The sequence below is a fragment of the Cyanistes caeruleus genome, chromosome 19 (genome assembly GCF_971803275.1).
Source record: "Cyanistes caeruleus chromosome 19, bCyaCae1.hap1.1, whole genome shotgun sequence".
NCBI classification, from domain to species: domain Eukaryota; kingdom Metazoa; phylum Chordata; class Aves; order Passeriformes; family Paridae; genus Cyanistes; species Cyanistes caeruleus.
In genome coordinates, this window is record NC_141719.1 from 7,226,740 (window position 1) to 7,243,015 (window position 16,276).

Here is a 16,276-nt window from a genome sequence, read left to right on the forward strand (position 1 = left end):
GTACAAGTATTTTCATGGCCTACTAGAAACACTATCATTTTATAATTTTCTTCTGATGGTTCAGGATGTCTGTTTTCTTCTCCAGTATCAGTTTCATTTTTTACTTTATATCAGAAATTCTTGCTGTTAGCACATGTGTGCATGACCTAAATTTCACCCCATTCCTATTACATCAGTTCCTTTCTAGTCCTTCCAGTCTAGTATTTGGTCCTCCTACACTGACAGAGAACTTCCCTCCCAGGCTTACACCATCCACAGCTCTGCTAGTACATTTTTATTTTTCCATGCCAACTTCATTACCGAAAGTGTTACATAAAATACTGAAAGTTTTACATAAGATATCTCACAAAACTGATTCTTTTTTAGGAGCAATTCTAATACACATAAACAAGCACAGAAGCTGGGCTTAGAATTAATGTTTCTGTACAAATACAGCTATCAACAGGCTAAAAAGTCATACACTCTCCTAGACCTCACACAATTCTTATCTCTTGCTGTGAAGTATAAAAGCTGCAATGAAAAGTGATGGGAATGACGTCTCTAGTGCTGAGACATCAGTGGGCTCTCCCCTAGAAGGATGGGTTTGTAGCACTCAGGCACTGAAGGGTTTAAAACAACTTGGGCACCAGCCCTCTGGCCTTTTAAAAAAAGGGATGGCTGACTACCTCTGCCTTTTAAGGTTCTGCTGTGCTCTGAGCACAGCTCTCCAAGGATGTAAGGAAAGAAGGACCAGACAAACCCAGAGCAGCACATTCAGCACCTGTATAAATTCAGTGCAAACAGCTGAGGAAACTTCAGGGCTGAGCAACAGCTGCAATGAGGGGTTACAGGTTCACAGTTTTGGACTGCCTGGCTTCACTGATACATAGTTCCCCTTTAGGACCTGCCCTAAATGACAAAATCTCCTCCCTGGAGCCTAAACACAGCTGCTTAGAGGGAAGTGCAGCCCGAAGCTGGGCTGATAAGCAAGAAGCGTATGCGATTCTGGAACCCATGGCACCCACCAAGAGAGCAGTTTTGCTAAATTGAACAATGGTATTGCTCTGCTGACTGAAACACACTTGCAATACTTCATGGCTTCTTCTGAGTTTTTAACTCCTGGTTTAAAGTTTTTAACTTTTTAAGTCTCCTGGGCTTCAACAGCGTAGCAAACAGTGACTCACTAATCTGGCAAAGTACAGCTCTTGTGGGCTCCCTATTCAATTAGTTTTTCTTGCCTTTTCCCTAACCCTCCACTGAATCTGCATTTTATTTTATCCCTAAGCCCACACATGGACACAACACATCAGTTTACTGCATTTCATGACATTTTCAGAAAGTGCCCTTCCAACATGTTTAATATCTTATAAATTGTCCTTACCATGCCATGCAGTGAATGTGTTTTGTGATGAGGAATGGAGTCCAAAAGGAGCCCAAAGCCAGTTAAGCCAGAGAAGCAAATAATTTCACATAAAATGCTCTAGCTCCCCTCTCATTAACACAGTTTACAGCCCAGTTGGTTGATAGCTGTGCAATCCAGCCACTCTGTGGGTAATCAGGCTCATGAAATGGATGTGCTTATGACGACTGTGAGAAACCTCTTTGGTGGCTGGGAATATGGATGGGAATATTCTTTGAACTCTGTTAGATCCTACTTTTACTTTGGTCCACATCAGTTATCCTGCTGTGCATGTGAACTTTGTTATTGCCTTCCTCGACTTTCACTTAATCTTCCTGCAGTGCTGAGGAAGACAGGATATCTAAAACTGAAAACAATTATTCTTATCTCCTACTGCTTTCATAATTACATACAGTTCCCGTTTGAAGAGCTGCATTCCTTGTGTGGACATGTGCTTTTAATTAGCAGAGGGATGCATCACACCCCCAGAAGCCAATTCCTCAACCTTGCATAAGCTGGTTACAGAACCTCTGAATCTTTGGCCACCATGGCAGCTTTCTGGCCAAGTCAGGGGAAGCCTGGGGAACAACTCCAGGCACTGTAATTTCACCATAACCAGGATTTCTGTTAGAGATTATTGCAGTAGGATGCAGCAGATTCAGCTGAGATTTAAGTACAAAGTATGAATGAACTCTTTTCTTGGTTTTCCATCTGCACTGACTAACCCAAAGAATTTACAGGGCTCAAAGACATGAAGGGAAATGCAGACAAAAAGCTGAAAAAGTGATTTGTCCAAGTTAGTGGATAGTGTCAGGAGACATTTTCATTTCATTTGCTTCCCTTCTCAGTAGGTAGGGTATAAAAAGCATACACTGTTCCCTCTGCAAATGGTCTGTTTAATAAACATGGTGCATTTCAACCAGCTGTTATTGACCCTCCAACAGTAGAAAGAGAATGATGAGTTTTAAACCAAGCTACACAGGCCATTGGCTGAATTACTTCTTGTCTGATGAGTTCTTTGTCCTACTTCACTACAATCCTTAGGACTAAATTTAAACACAAGATCTATCTAAAATACTGCACAAGGTTAAAATGCACAACTTTTCTCCTACATAATAGATAACTTCTGTGAAATTTACAGTAAGTCAAGTGTCTGTCCAAAAGGGTAGTTAAAAAAGAAAAAAAAAGAATTATTGCAGTAAGACCAGTTTTTACTGTTCCCACAAAAGAGGGCTTTTTATATATCATCTGCTTTAGCATCACCTGCTAAAGGAAATGTTTAGAAATATTTCTACATCCATGTAAATAAGAAAGTAGAGGGTGTGGTAGTGATAACCAAGTCAAGATTTAAACAGGCTGTCTTATCTTTTGAATGAGTCATTTTAGGTAATGCGAGTAATGGTGAAATCCCTCCTTTCCTACAACAGTGGAGTTTAAAATTCCCTCTTTCCTCAGGGCCAGGTAAGTAGGTCACACCTCTTTATCTCCAGTTAATTAGCACTGGGAGTGCATTATTTTCCAGAAGAAACTGTGGCTAAAAGATGTCAATCAAAAGTAAACGTGGCCAAATGAGAGATGGGTTCTGACACCAGGAGTCCAGCATAATAATCTACCAAAGGTAAAAAATACTTAGTATCAGAAGGCAGAAAAACAGCAGAACTCCATTTACTCTCTGAATCCTCTTCTATTTGGGTGGAACTCCGTTGAAACTAGATGCCTGATACAGAAACAGTCATAGTTTGGGGTTAAATTCAACTCTGTGAAGAAGGCTATTATAAACCAGTATTTAATGGCTACTTATGACATCTGACAGCTCAAGCAGTGCATGACTTGTGCTAGTTCTTCGTAAAAATCACCCTAGGTGACCCTCCCTGCCTAAATACTTAGGAATAAAAAAGATATTTTATATATAAAATACATAAAATATATATTTTATATAAAATATATAGAATATATACATAAAATATATAAATATATATAAAATACATAAAATATATAAAGGTTTTGATGTAGCAGACAGGCTATATTTTCTGTGTATTCTAAAAATGCTGAAAAAACAGATTTCCCTTTGACTCATACAAGAGAGGAGAATATAGACTGCTTTACATATGCATGGTTGTGAAGGAAGATGCTGTTGTTACTTCTCAGCTTTTTGGATGAAGGATCTTCTTGCAAACTGCAAAAGTCATGAAACAATTTGTGAGAAAGTCTTTTACATGATGTAGTCAATAAAGCAACAGCAGCAGAAGCTTTTAATTGCTTTGGCTGTGTGTACTAGAAATACAAATGTACATATTGTATAAATGGTAGGGCAGGACTATTCAGCAGTTTTGAAAAGTTCTTTGAATGCACTGAGTAAAATGGAATTACAGTAGTATAGAAATGTCTGCATAGCAGTTGAATCCATCAAAATCCCACATCTTTAGTTCATCTTCAAGAATTTCTCAAAGTGCACCAGTGCCACACAGAGACAGATAGAGAAAAATACAATATAGCTGGGAACGTTCTCCCACATATGGACACCCACATCCAAAACAAACACTGAAAATCACCTGGGAACTGAAAACATCAATGTAGTATTCATTGCTGGTTTCACTTCTAGCCACATATGATTTTCTGATGCAGGAGTTGTCCAGTTTCCTGGTTTTGTTCCATGCCACAGAATTCATTGGATTACCCAGCAGTGACTTCAGTAACAGAAAGGGTAGGTGTTAGAGGGGAATACTTACAGATTATTCCCATTCTAAAAAACAAGTGGAAGATTTTATTAGTGCCACTGATAGCCTAAATCAGCAAGTTGCCTTGAGGTATATTTCCCACTCAGAGCAGCAGCAGCTAAATAGAATTGTAAAATCACAGAATGGTTTGGATTGGAAGGATCCTTAAAGATCATCCCCACCTCATTCCAAGTCTTTGCCATGGGCAGGGACACCTTCCACTAGACAGGGTGCTCAGAGCCCAGTCCAACCTGTCCTTAAACACTACCAGGGATAAAAGCTAAACCTTCCCATACCAGAAAGCCTGGCTGAAAACCAGGTACCCTAACTACAACACCAAAGGGTAACTGACCTGAAGCCTGAGATCCACTAAGTATGTAGATAAAGTTGTGGGCACTTTTGAAACTCCCCTCCATTGCCCCAGAATAGTACCTCTCTATTTTCACTCAGATGGTATTTAAATCCCTGATCCATGTGTGGGACTGGATTTTGCTGTATCTAGGCTGCCTTTGGGTTTTGTGTTCCCAGACCCACTGCCCTGGAGCAGTTGCTGTCCCACAGTGTTGGGGCAGAGCAGTAGAACTCATCCCTACAGCCTACAGCCACTACCCAGCAGTGAAGATGCTAAAGGACTTGGGTTCAAACTTCAGCTTCTATCCCTAAGCTAAGGGCAACACATGGAAATACAAGCGATAAATAATAACACTTACGTAAACATACATGAAAACAGAAAATAAACTCTCAGAACAGCTTGTGCTTTCTTAGTAATCACCACTCCTTATTTACCAAGAAAAAAGGTCACAAAAAGGCATTTTTGAAAGGCATTTTGTCCCTAGAGTGGCCTTGTGAGATAAATCTCTTTTTCCATGAAAGTGCTGGGGAAAGAGGGAGTGGTCAGGTGGCTGAAGCCAATTCACTGATGCCATGTAGACAACCATGTAATGTAAAACATTGACCCTAAAATAATAGGCAACATTGAGCTGTGATCACTTCAGTCCTTTTGCACAAACAAGGAGATCATGTAATGTCACATGCACATGTTAAAGATCAGTTCCTGACTCACAACTGGGTCAAAGTCACCTCTGCAAACAAGAGCCACAAGCTCCTTCAGTTTCACTGAGCCTTATTTCAGAGAATGAACGGGAATTAAAAGTGAGACAGAAATCTGTCAAATAAAAGCTTTGCAAAAGTAAAGAAACATTTCTGCAAGAAAAACTAAATTAGTCTCACCTCCAGGCCATTGCCTCATATTCCATTTTAAAGACCAGCTCCTCAGCTGGGTGGGCAGTGCAGCTTCACTCAAGGCAAATTAGCCAAGAAATTACTCATAAGAGATCAGCCATAAGAAATGTATTGCCCTGACATTTGTAGAGCCAGCTGGGCTCACTGAGAGCTTGCCATTTTAACTAATGTTTAAAGAAAGAACAAAAATAAGCAAATTATTATTATTATTGTTATTGTTATTGTTATTGTTATTGTTATTGTTATTGTTATTGTTATTATTGTTATTATTGATATTATTGTTATTATTGTTATTATTGTTATTATTATATATTGGATTACTACAAAAAATAAAATAACTAAAATTTTTGCCTAGCAGTCTCAGTGGGGAGGTGAGAGCAGGTAAGATATGAGCAGATGTTTATTATTATTACTGACATTATTTTAAAAAGATGGTACAGGTCAAGTTCTGGCATCAAACTTACATACTGGGAAGAAGTTTGTGAGATACAATCTTGCCTTAGGCCAAAATGCTCTCTCCAAAAGTTTTCTGGACTGTGAAACGATGAAGATTAGCCTGTATATCCAAACCAGTCAGCCAGAAATCCTCATGCTCTGCTTGCAAACCAATTGACTGGAACTGGAAAGGACAGCTGACATAAGTGAACTTTGTCAAAGAGCTCAGCCACTTGGCAGGGAAGGTAGAAACACTACATTTATCCAGCCTTGCACAGAGGTTACCACCAAATATATTGGGTGCTGCTGCCAGATAGCAGGTTTGGTGACCTGCTCCGTCCCACTGCTTGTTTTATTCTGAAGACACAATGTCCAGCAGGAAAATATCACAGGAATTAGAAGAATAAAGCTGTAATGAAAACAGATTTATAACTCCTAGGAGAAAACCTGCCATAGTCACATTTTGAAGGCCTTAATGCTTTGGCTGAGTGTGATAGGTGGTATTACTGCAGAGCCTGAGCAAGATGCAAGATGTGTCCCTGCCAGTGGATTTCTCCTGCCCAGGAGCTAATCCCAGTGAGTTTTCTGTCCCCTTCCATCCTGTCCACCCTGGTGCAGCCCCATCTGCCATGGACCAGAGCCTGCTGCCCCTTCTTTGCCAGGCTGGCCTTGGTGGGCTGTGCCAGGGCCATGCTCACCTGCCAAGCACCTGTATAGCAGTTACGGGTTCTTTATATAATACTTTCATATGAACAGTCCATAAGGAAAACTACCTTCCAAAACGTGTAGACACACAAAAATACATGTGCCTATAGTGTTCAATCTGTCCCTGGGGAGCACCCCAAAGGGAAGGCCCTGACCATCACACCCACAGAACCTGTCCCCGTCCTGGCTCCAGGGTAATGTCACACAGGCTTAAAGGCACCACCACCGAGACGCCGCCTAAGCCGAGCTCGCACGGAGCGCACCTGCAGGGCAGGGATGTCCCGTGGAGCCGCTGTGACTCCCCGAACCCGCTCCCCGGCCCCTCAGGCTCGGCGGGGCCCGGCCGCGGGGCGGAGCGGGGCGGGCCGGACGGGGCCGTGCCCGGCCGGAGCTTGTGCCCGCCCGGCCGCCGCCGGAGGGGCCGCCGGGGATGGCGGGGCCAGCGGAGGTAGAGGGAGCGGTGGGGATGGCGGGGCCGGCGGAGGTAGAGGGAGCGGTGGGGATGGCGGGGCCGGCGAAGGCGGAGGAATCGCTGTCGCGGGGCTTCTCGGAGGAGCAGTTTCGGGCCGCCTGCCTGGAGCTGGAGCAGCCGGCGCCGGCCGCGGCGGGGCCCTGGCAGCTCCTGGTGGAGACCATGGGCGTGCGGATCTACCGGCTGTACCATGAGGTGGGCGGGCTCCGGCAGCGGCAGCGGGGCGGCCGGGGGCGGTGGGTGAAGGGGACGGGGGGCGGTGGTGGCGGGGATGGGGGCGGTGGATGATGGGGACGGAGATGGGGGTGGTGGGTGAAGGGGGCGGTGGATGAAGGGGATGGGGATGGGGGCAGAGGGTGAAGGGGGCGGTGGATGAAGGGGACGGTGGATGAAGGGGGCGGTGGATGAAGGGGACGCGAGGCCCGCAGGACCCCGCCCGCAGCCGCCGGTTCCTCGCACAGGCCTGGGCTCGGTTTCTCCGGGCTCGCAGAAATCGGCTTTCGGGGTAATGCCATTATCTGCTGATGGGAAAGCTGCAGGGCCGCAGGGACCCCCGCCCGAGCACCGTGCCGGGGAACCGAGCTTGTGAGCAGCGGGAATTCCCGGGTGTCCGATGTGCCACCCTCCCCTCGGAAGGGGTTTGGGGTGAGGGGAGCGTGTCCCTCAACATCTGCTCCTGAGCCCGCCCGTGTCACAGCATCCTGCTCTCCAGGAGCCTTCCCCCATTCCTGTCCTTCTCCAGAACTCCCTGCACACTGATTTCCCACCCTTCATCTTCTAAAATCAGGACGTAGTTCAGAAAGGGTTGCAATGAAATTTTCTCCCCTTTTGGGGGGACTAACTTCTTTAAAGAACTTTAGTAGTTTAGGAACTGACTTGTGATTGATATTGTTTCCATTCTGACATAGATGTTTTTTTATTCAGTGCTGACTTCTAAATCCATATATATATATATACAAATATCCTATTTTTTAAACTGAGTGGTCACAGTTTCCTCACAACTCTTGGCCTTCATGCTGTTCTTTGTAGGACAATTTTGTATTTGTATTCTGTGAAATCATTTCCGACATGATAATGTTAGAAAAAAACAGCAAGCATATAGGGCTATCCTAAAGGCACAATGGAGTGGGGGAAGCTTCTTTAAAAAAAAACCATCACTTCATAGACCTTGGAATTCTGTTCAGTGGTAACTAGTCCCTGTTTACAGTGTGGATGTGGTGACTGGCAATGGCAAGACGAGTTTATCAGTATGTGCACACAGCACAGGTGGGGCTGAGGTGCCTGCCAGGTATCCATGCAGGAATTAGTGTGTTGATGGAGTACAGGGTGCTGGGCGTGTTCCTGCTGGAGTGGATGAAGTAGAGGCCTTAGGATCAGAGCTTAACCCAGAGCTGACCTGTAAATGCATCATGCAGTGAATGAAGGCAAAGGAACTTTGGGAAGCTGGAGGCTGGATTTAGCCAGGCAAACGGGACCAAGGAAACCCTGGCTTACTGCAGTGGCTGTGCAGCTATTGTATGAATGGCTCATACAATATGTATGTATAAAACATTGTATGGACATTGTAAAGCATTATTTCTAAAGTATGCTTCTTAAGTATCCCAGCCTAATGTACAAGCATAACTAACTTGCCACAAGAATTTAATGCTTCTGGTAAACCTCAGTGTGGACAGGATTTAATCCACACTGACCACTGGAGATGAAAAGGGGGACTGTGTTTGTGAAGAAATGCTCCCTCTGGAACTCCTGATGAAGTAGAAGGGTACTGGTGTAAGGGAAGGAACAGCCATTGTGCAGGGCAGATCTGCCTGGCTGCATTTAAACTTTCATGTACAGATCAAAAAGTCGAGAGGTTAAAGACTGAATCTTGCATTGTTTTTTGAACACTTGCTTTCACAGCTCTTGAACATATTTGTAGTTTGTGCCCCACCTAACTTCCTTCAGCTGTTCTCCCTGATGCAGAGTATTTCCCTTTCCTGTGTGACTTTTCCTCTCCTAATTCTGTTTCCACAGCAATCAGGACTTTATGAATATAAAATCTTTGGTGGTCTTGCTGATGTTCCCCCAAAATTGTGTGCAGATGTCTACATGGACTTGAATTTCAGAAAAGAGTGGGATCAATATGTTAAAGGTAAGCTTATCTAGGCAGTGTAAAAGCAAGCTGGAGTCCACATTGATTGTTCCCACTGAAACTTTCCTCAAAGGTATTTTGAAGTTACTGCCTCCAAAGACTTTGGATCAGACTTAAATATCTTTTGGGATAAGGTTACACTCTGCAAATACACAAGTAAACACTGATATGGAATCACTAATGTCTCAACAGCATTAATCTTTCCTCTGGAATGAATTCTTCCCGTGTTGGTTAAAGCGTATGATTAGCATCACTGGTTATGCTGGAATACCTTGTAACTTCTAGTTGTAATGCTTAGGTTAAATTTTAGTAGATCTCTTGGGGAGAAATGGAGGTGGTACCTTTTGTGCATCTTTGCATATGGCAGTGGAGCAGTGTGTCATAGAATAGCAGGTTGGAAGGGACTTCTGGGATCATTTGGTCCAAAGTTCCTTGGTGAGAGCAAAGCCAAGGCAAGGTGGCCCAGCACCCTGTTCAGCTGAGTCTTAAAATTTGTCCTTGGGGAGATTATTTCAAAGACTGATTGTTCCCATTGTGAAAATTTTTCCTCAGGCTTCCACCAGTTTGATGCATGATGGAATATCTTTTCCTGAAAGCATTGGATGTTCTTGGCACCTTTTACAGTCAGGAACTTGGTGTTACTGTTTGTATTCCTTGGTGCTCTTACTGCCGTGCAAGTAGCAGTCCAAAGGAGAGTTCTCTGCTGAACTGCTGGTTGGCATTGAAATAAAAACCTGACCAGAGCATAAGCAGCTGCCTTTTTAGCTGAAAAGGCAACTGCTCCTGAGGGCTGGTTTGTGCTGCAGCTGCCAATTCAGCAGGGAAGTTGTGACTAAACTGTAGAGTAGTGACTGAGGTACTACACACTTCTGTGGCATGATGCAAAATGGTTGGGCCTGAGCAATACTGAAACTTGCTACTCCTGATTGCAGCACCTTCCTGATTGAGATCAGACTTCCCAACAATTTAATGGTAATAACTGACTGTTGAAGCAGGAAGTGTTGCTATACCTATTATGGGTAGAATGGACTTGTGATCACCTGTAGTGATGCTGAATGAAATCAGATTATTGATTAAAATGCACTGTATTCTGCTTTGAAGTGAATGCAGGTGGGATGGGTTTACCTGTTGTGTGTTTTTCCTGTTTTTGCAAAGATACACAGGTAAATAAGGTAGCTAATAACAGTTGTATCGAGGTCTTTAAAACAGCTTCATGGTGGCTTTGAAAAAAGGAAATCTCTGTGGTTAGAAGTGAAAGTAAAGTGAATAATCCAATGCTCCAGTGACCTCTGGTGGAAAAGATAAATCTTGTGGGTTATTACAACACCAGGTGCATCCAGTATTGCTCCAGCTGGAGAAGAGAAGTTTTTTCCGTGGGCGACAGCTGATCTGTAGGGCATACCAACTGAATATATTGGAATGTATTATACAGAGAAGGAATCTCCCATCTAGGGCACTGTTCTTGCCTTATCAATGAGATTATCAGTTTATTCTGGCCTCACTTGCAAGTCTGGAGGATATAGAGCACCTCAAGCACAAGTCTGCTCTAAATGAAGAAAAGACCACTCTGCCTTGAGGTGGACCACCTTTCTGGATGACGCTCTTCTTTTACTCCTGAGCTAACAGGAGTTCACCCTGGCTCAGGCCCATGGCTTGTCAGGTCCATTGCCCTCACAGTGGCAGTTGCTGCCTCAGGAAAAGAAGCTATACCGTAGATAGGTTTGCAAACCCAAAACTTTCAAAAGTTATCTGGGTTGATTACAACTAATTTTTCTCCTTCATGCCAGACTACTCTCCAACTGAGTCACTGCCATGTTTTAGGCACTATTCTTAGGTTACTTTTTTTTCATGTTCTGCTGCCTTCTGATTTGAGTTTCCAGGCAGACTGAAGGTAGTTTAATGAAGACTCATAAACTGCTCAAGATTCTAGTTTGCTGTTCCATGTATATACTGCTGTGAAATTCCGGACATCTTTTCAAAAATTCATTAATCCTTCATGTAAGATGTCTTCAGGTATTAGAAATTTGCACTCATTGTAATTCCATATAGCTCAGTATAATGTACAAGGACATGCCTGTGGAAAAGCACATTGTACTTGTGGCTTAGAATTGTGCAGAACATGCACAGGTGAGGAAAAAGCTTTGAGACAGAAAGGCTTTGAATGAGCAAACTGTTGGAAAAGGAATTTGATTCTTGGGGGTGGTTTTTTGTTTGTTTGTTCTGTTTTTGTTTTGGGTTTTTTTGTTTGGTTTTGTGTGTTTGTTTGTTTCCACCACAGGAAAACAGGCCACCTATTTTTGTTTAACTGATTCCTGAACAGTCCTGGTACAGAACTTTTTAATGTCTCTTACTGCTGGAATTCTACATACATACTAATTTTGACATCAGGGTTAAGTGTAAAATGTGTTCATGTCAGAAATCTGAGCAGTTCTTGATGCCATCTATATTTCTGCTGCAGTAGAAATTAAAAATATCTAACAGTCTTCTTCTTTCAACCATAGAACTGTATGAGGAAACATATGATGGTGAAAAAGTAATCTACTGGGAAGTGAAGTACCCTTTTCCTCTCTCAAACAGAGATGTATCCTTTCAGACTTTTGTTCCTCTTGCAGTTTTTGCCACTTGGTCATCCAAGAGTCCCAACAGTGAACTGATTCCATCACTGTGCTGGGCTGGTCTAAGATCTTGCAGTCCTTGTGTTAAATGAATATATATGGCATGAAGAGGAATGTGGGTGTCTCTTCCCACACAGAGCTAGAGCTCACATAGCTGAATTACTGCTCTGCAGGATTGAATCCTGTAAGAACACAAGAAATAACTTGAAGGAGCTGCTGTTTGTGATGGAATTCACTTGTCAACTCCTCATCCCTCACACTGACATTGTTTTGACATGCCTCCTCAACTTGCAATGCAGTATGTCTATATTCGGGAATGCCAGGAGATGGATGTGGATGGGAGGAAGATCTGGGTTGTGTTAGCAAAAAGTGTGGCTGTTCCTCAGTGCCCTGAAAAGCCCGGTATTATCAGAGTTAAAAGCTATAAACAAAGCCTGGCAATTGAAAGTGATGGCAAGGCTGGATGTAAAGGTAAGAGGTCAAGAAAATGTGTGACAAGTCATGTAGGCAGGGAATGTATGTATTAACAAAACACACAAAGAGGGGGTCTGGAAATTTTAAGCCAGGGGTTACTTTAAAATGAATGAAACTTTTGGAAATATCCAGTGCAGTGCACTACTGTAAAGAATCTTTTTATTTAGCAGTTGGGCTGGGTGGTTAAGAATAGTCTACTGACCACTTCCTCCTGTCCTTCCATCCCACCCCCAGTCTGTACTTCTTTTCCTGCCAGACAGTTCAGCTGGGGAGACTCTGCTGCAATTTTCTTAACTCAGCAATGATCCAAGTATTGTGTTTGACAGAAGTATAGATTAAAGGGTTTGCCTAGACCTTGACTCCTGCCTGAGATTAGTCTTTTAAAGACAGTCTTACTTTATAAGACAGGGTGACAAAAATGGTTTGCAGTAATCTAAATTGCTGATGTGGCTCTATCAGCTTCCCAAAGGTTAATGGGGAATGCCTGTATTTATTTCACATTTCACTTCAGGACAAGTTGACCTTTTTGTGAAGAATTTAGAGTAGAACTGCTGTAGTTGGTGCTCCAGTCATGCCCACCAACAGCTTCTGTGACAGTGTGTTAGAGCTGTGTCACAGGTAACTGTCTGGTAACTTCTGTCTCCTCTCTAGTCTATATGTACTATTTTGATAATCCTGGTGGCATGATTCCATCCTGGCTGGTCAACTGGGCTTCCAAGGTAAGGAAAGGTTGCATTCAATGATCTTTGGCTAATCTGTTTCAAGCAACAAATTCACTGCAGTCATACCCATCTTCTGCGTGTTGGGCAGAATTAATTCTTTCTGAAACAGATATATCGACCTTCCTAGTTTTTACACAGTCCCATATTTACAATCTCACTATTGTATGGTCTCATTACAATAGTCTTAATTCATTTACTTCTTTTAATTCCTGTCAAATTCCTTTGGTTTGTCAACTGGGCAGGTAAATTTCTGCAGCAAACCAAATAACTGTGTTTCAGAGCATATATGAATAGCCTCAAGACAAGAAAACTTCACTAATGCAGTTTGTTCCCAAGTATTGGTGTGATGCTATGTACCAGACCTTAGACTTGTATCTTAGACAATTGTATATTAGATCTTAGAACTGTATCTCTTTGAAGGCCTTGATCTATGTAATGGGAATTTTCATCTTGTTTATAGTTTTTATTGATTTCATTATGCAAGCATAACTTTTCTGCCTTTCTCTTTACAGAGTGGTGTGCCTGCTTTCTTGAAGGATATACGAAAAGCTTGCCTTAATTACTCTAAGAGTAATAAGAGCACATAGGTGTTGAAATTGATTTAAATTGTTTAATTCCTAGATCTCTGCTCTTACAGGAGCAGCTGTTATATAGTACACTGGATAAAATCTACCTCTAATATTGGAAATAATTTTATTTTAGTTGAGTTATGCCTTGAGTTTTATTAGATTTTTTTTTCCATCTCCAACTGAAGAGCTGGCCACTCACAAGGTAACAACAACATCAGCTGCAGCTTTTAAAAGTACTCAAGTTTAGCCTTGTTCCCCATGCTTTGCTTATGCTGTTTGTCAGGTGTCAGCTAGAGGAGTTCTTTGATGGATATGTTACATCCTTGCACAAGAGGCAACAATCTTACTAGAAAAATGTCTAAACTTGGACTGCAAATTGTCTGCATGTGTTGTGCCTGGATCTGTCTTTGTTACCTTGCAGGGTGGCTTCCTCCTGAAACTCAGTAATGGAACTTGCATTGCATAGGAGGAAATGCTTTTGCTACCCAAGTTTGTCATTCTTAAACTCTCTGCCTGATATAAGCCTAAAAATGATGAGGGATGAGAAAAATTACTAGAAATGTGCAGTGGGAACTGGAAGTCTGTGATGCTAAGATCTCTTAAATCTAGATATAAAAAGATCAAGACTGAAGCCTTGCATTCACAGCTCCATACTTCTGTATGAAAAGTAAAAACCCTTAGCTGTGTCCAGCTGAAAGAAAAAGGAGGAGGTTACTTCTTTCATGTCTGATTTAAGGGGAACAAGTTTTATCTTCAGAGTCAGTAGCCTTACCTATAAAGCAGCTTGGATAGCAACTTGAAACTAGAGGTAATTTGAAATTGGGTTCCTGCCACTGAATGTGGATGAGTTTGATGTGGAACTTGGGCTTGATTGCATTTTTAAATTTCATGCTGATATAAAGAATGGATGGTGATGCACTAAAAGCTTAACTTAGCAGGAAATTAAATTTCCAGCACCTTTTTTTTGGGGGGGGAAAGGGGGTGGCGGGGCAGGGAGTACATAAAAGAATGAGAGGACATCATTCTCAGGGATTTAAAATACTCTACATTGTTCCTAAATCTAATCTAAATCTAATGTTTCTGAATAAATCTGGTAATGGATTATCTTTGTCTTGTTAAAAAGTAAACAATTGGAATTATTGCCTTTATACCTTGTGTGAATATTTGCTTCCAATAAATCATTATTTTGTCCATGTAGTGTTCTTGTTAAAATTGGTTTTGCTGGTTTTTTTCATACCACTGTTGTTTACAACTGGAGACTTTGAAGTCCTGATCAATAAGGTAAATAAAACTGATGTTAAAGCATCCTACTAATTCTTCTCTGTAACTGCGAAGGAGCATATTAATTAGGATTACATGTTACATAAAGAGAATGTCATCTTTCTGTTACCCCAGTATCCCCTGTTCTTTGAGAACTTTACCATAAACAATTATTCTCACTTGGAATCTGAATGATAAATGTATTCTGGAGTCCTGTTGTGAGACAGGAACATTTTAAATGGGAACAGCTCTGCATTGGACATCTTAATTTCCAAAGTAAGGACTGCATCCTGTGAAGAAGCATTTTGATGGAACCTGCAGTAATAATCATGTTGAAAGGCCTTGAACATATTCATTCTACCTTGTGAAAAATTACCTACATCCCAACAGTGAAACAGGTTAAACTGAAAACTGTTCTTGCAGTGTAAGCACAAGTACCTGTAATATTAAGATTTAAGTGAGTTTGCCTTTATCTGTACTCTCTAGATTTCCTGAAAATTCTAATATTTTTCTAAGGCCTGTTTCAGCACTGGAGGCAAAAGAGGTTTTGTGACGGACTGTAAGAGTCAGGTTTTGCTCCAAGCTTAATTGTCTTATTATTCTTCATCTATAGAAGAAACCCATGAGAATTAATCATGTTATTCCTGAAATAACAAGTTTGGGATTGAAGCAGTTCTTCTACAACACATAAAGCCAAGGGTTCCCTCTGTGCTGTACATTCAGAAGCCTGCTGGGAGGTCTCAAGGCTCACTGCATTTCTGCCTGAGCATACCTCAGAAGGTTTTAGGTTTTTCCCTGTTTCCTGTAGCATCCAGCAGCTGCAGATCATATCTGAAAGGTTAAAAGCTGGGAAAGGGCCAACTGGGCAAGCTTGAAATGTAATCAAAGGAGAAGATGAAATGCAGATTTAGAATAACTAAGCATTCCATTATGATCCTGTAGTTTTACCTTAACTATCAAGGCAGAATTTTTAAAGATGGCATGCTAAGACAAATAGCACTCACAAAATTTTAGCCTTGTATGTGGTGAGACTCTCTTTTTGTCAGATGGGAATATACACTGAATCACATTTCATTAAAATTAAATTGATATTTACTGTTAGTAAGTAGACTCTTCTTCTCCAGATCTGGTGCTTATTACCAGCCCAATTCAACATTTAGCAACAGAAGAAGAACAAATCTTTGTGGTGAACATCCCAGAGTGGACTTTCATCTCCCCAGCCCAATGATGGACATTTCCAGTCAACATTTACTGCTGGATACAATGTCCTTTATGTCACATGTCTTCCCCTCTCCCTTCCCCTTTCAATACTGTGTCAACATTTGGGATGAGCCCAAATCCTAGTGTGTGATTTGACCTTCTGACATCGTAGCCCACTCAGCTACCAACCTGGCCCTGCTTCCTGCTGCAGAGAGAGCACAAACATCACCCTCAAGGATCATCTTCTGCCCATCCATTGTTTTTATGTCTGTTGCTCCTTGTGCATTTTAATGCGTTATAAAAATCTTGCATGGGTTCTTGGTTGCCTTCCCAAAATATGTGTTTGGTTCTGTGGA

At 42.0% G+C, this 16,276-nt stretch overlaps 1 protein-coding gene and 1 long non-coding RNA gene across 4 annotated transcripts; one reads left to right on the forward strand and one right to left on the reverse strand.

Moving 5' to 3' along the window:
- Positions 1–259: 259 nt before the first annotated feature.
- LOC111943765 (uncharacterized) lies at positions 260–6,860 on the reverse strand. Its single transcript, XR_002871024.2, has 5 exons — positions 6,741–6,860; positions 5,802–5,956; positions 3,931–4,065; positions 3,485–3,554; positions 260–3,095 (listed from the first exon to the last, which is right to left on the reverse strand). It is a non-coding gene; the product is annotated as an uncharacterized LOC111943765 (long non-coding RNA).
- Positions 6,861–6,899: 39 nt separating this feature from the next.
- PCTP (phosphatidylcholine transfer protein) lies at positions 6,900–14,768 on the forward strand. Of its 3 annotated transcripts, XM_086857180.1 has the most exons (6): positions 6,900–7,144; positions 8,963–9,080; positions 11,582–11,661; positions 11,995–12,166; positions 12,821–12,888; positions 13,404–14,768. In XM_086857180.1, exons 1-6 carry the CDS (start codon positions 6,908–6,910, stop codon positions 13,476–13,478), a joined length of 750 nt encoding a protein of 249 aa, XP_086713306.1. In that variant the 5' UTR covers positions 6,900–6,907; the 3' UTR covers positions 13,479–14,768. The 3 variants fall into 3 exon arrangements, with proteins under 3 accessions (XP_086713306.1, XP_086713307.1, XP_086713308.1); XM_086857181.1 differs by lacking the exon at positions 12,821–12,888 and having other exon boundaries at positions 13,404–14,672; XM_086857182.1 differs by lacking the exons at positions 12,821–12,888; positions 13,404–14,768 and adding an exon at positions 12,681–12,799.
- Positions 14,769–16,276: the final 1,508 nt, after the last annotated feature.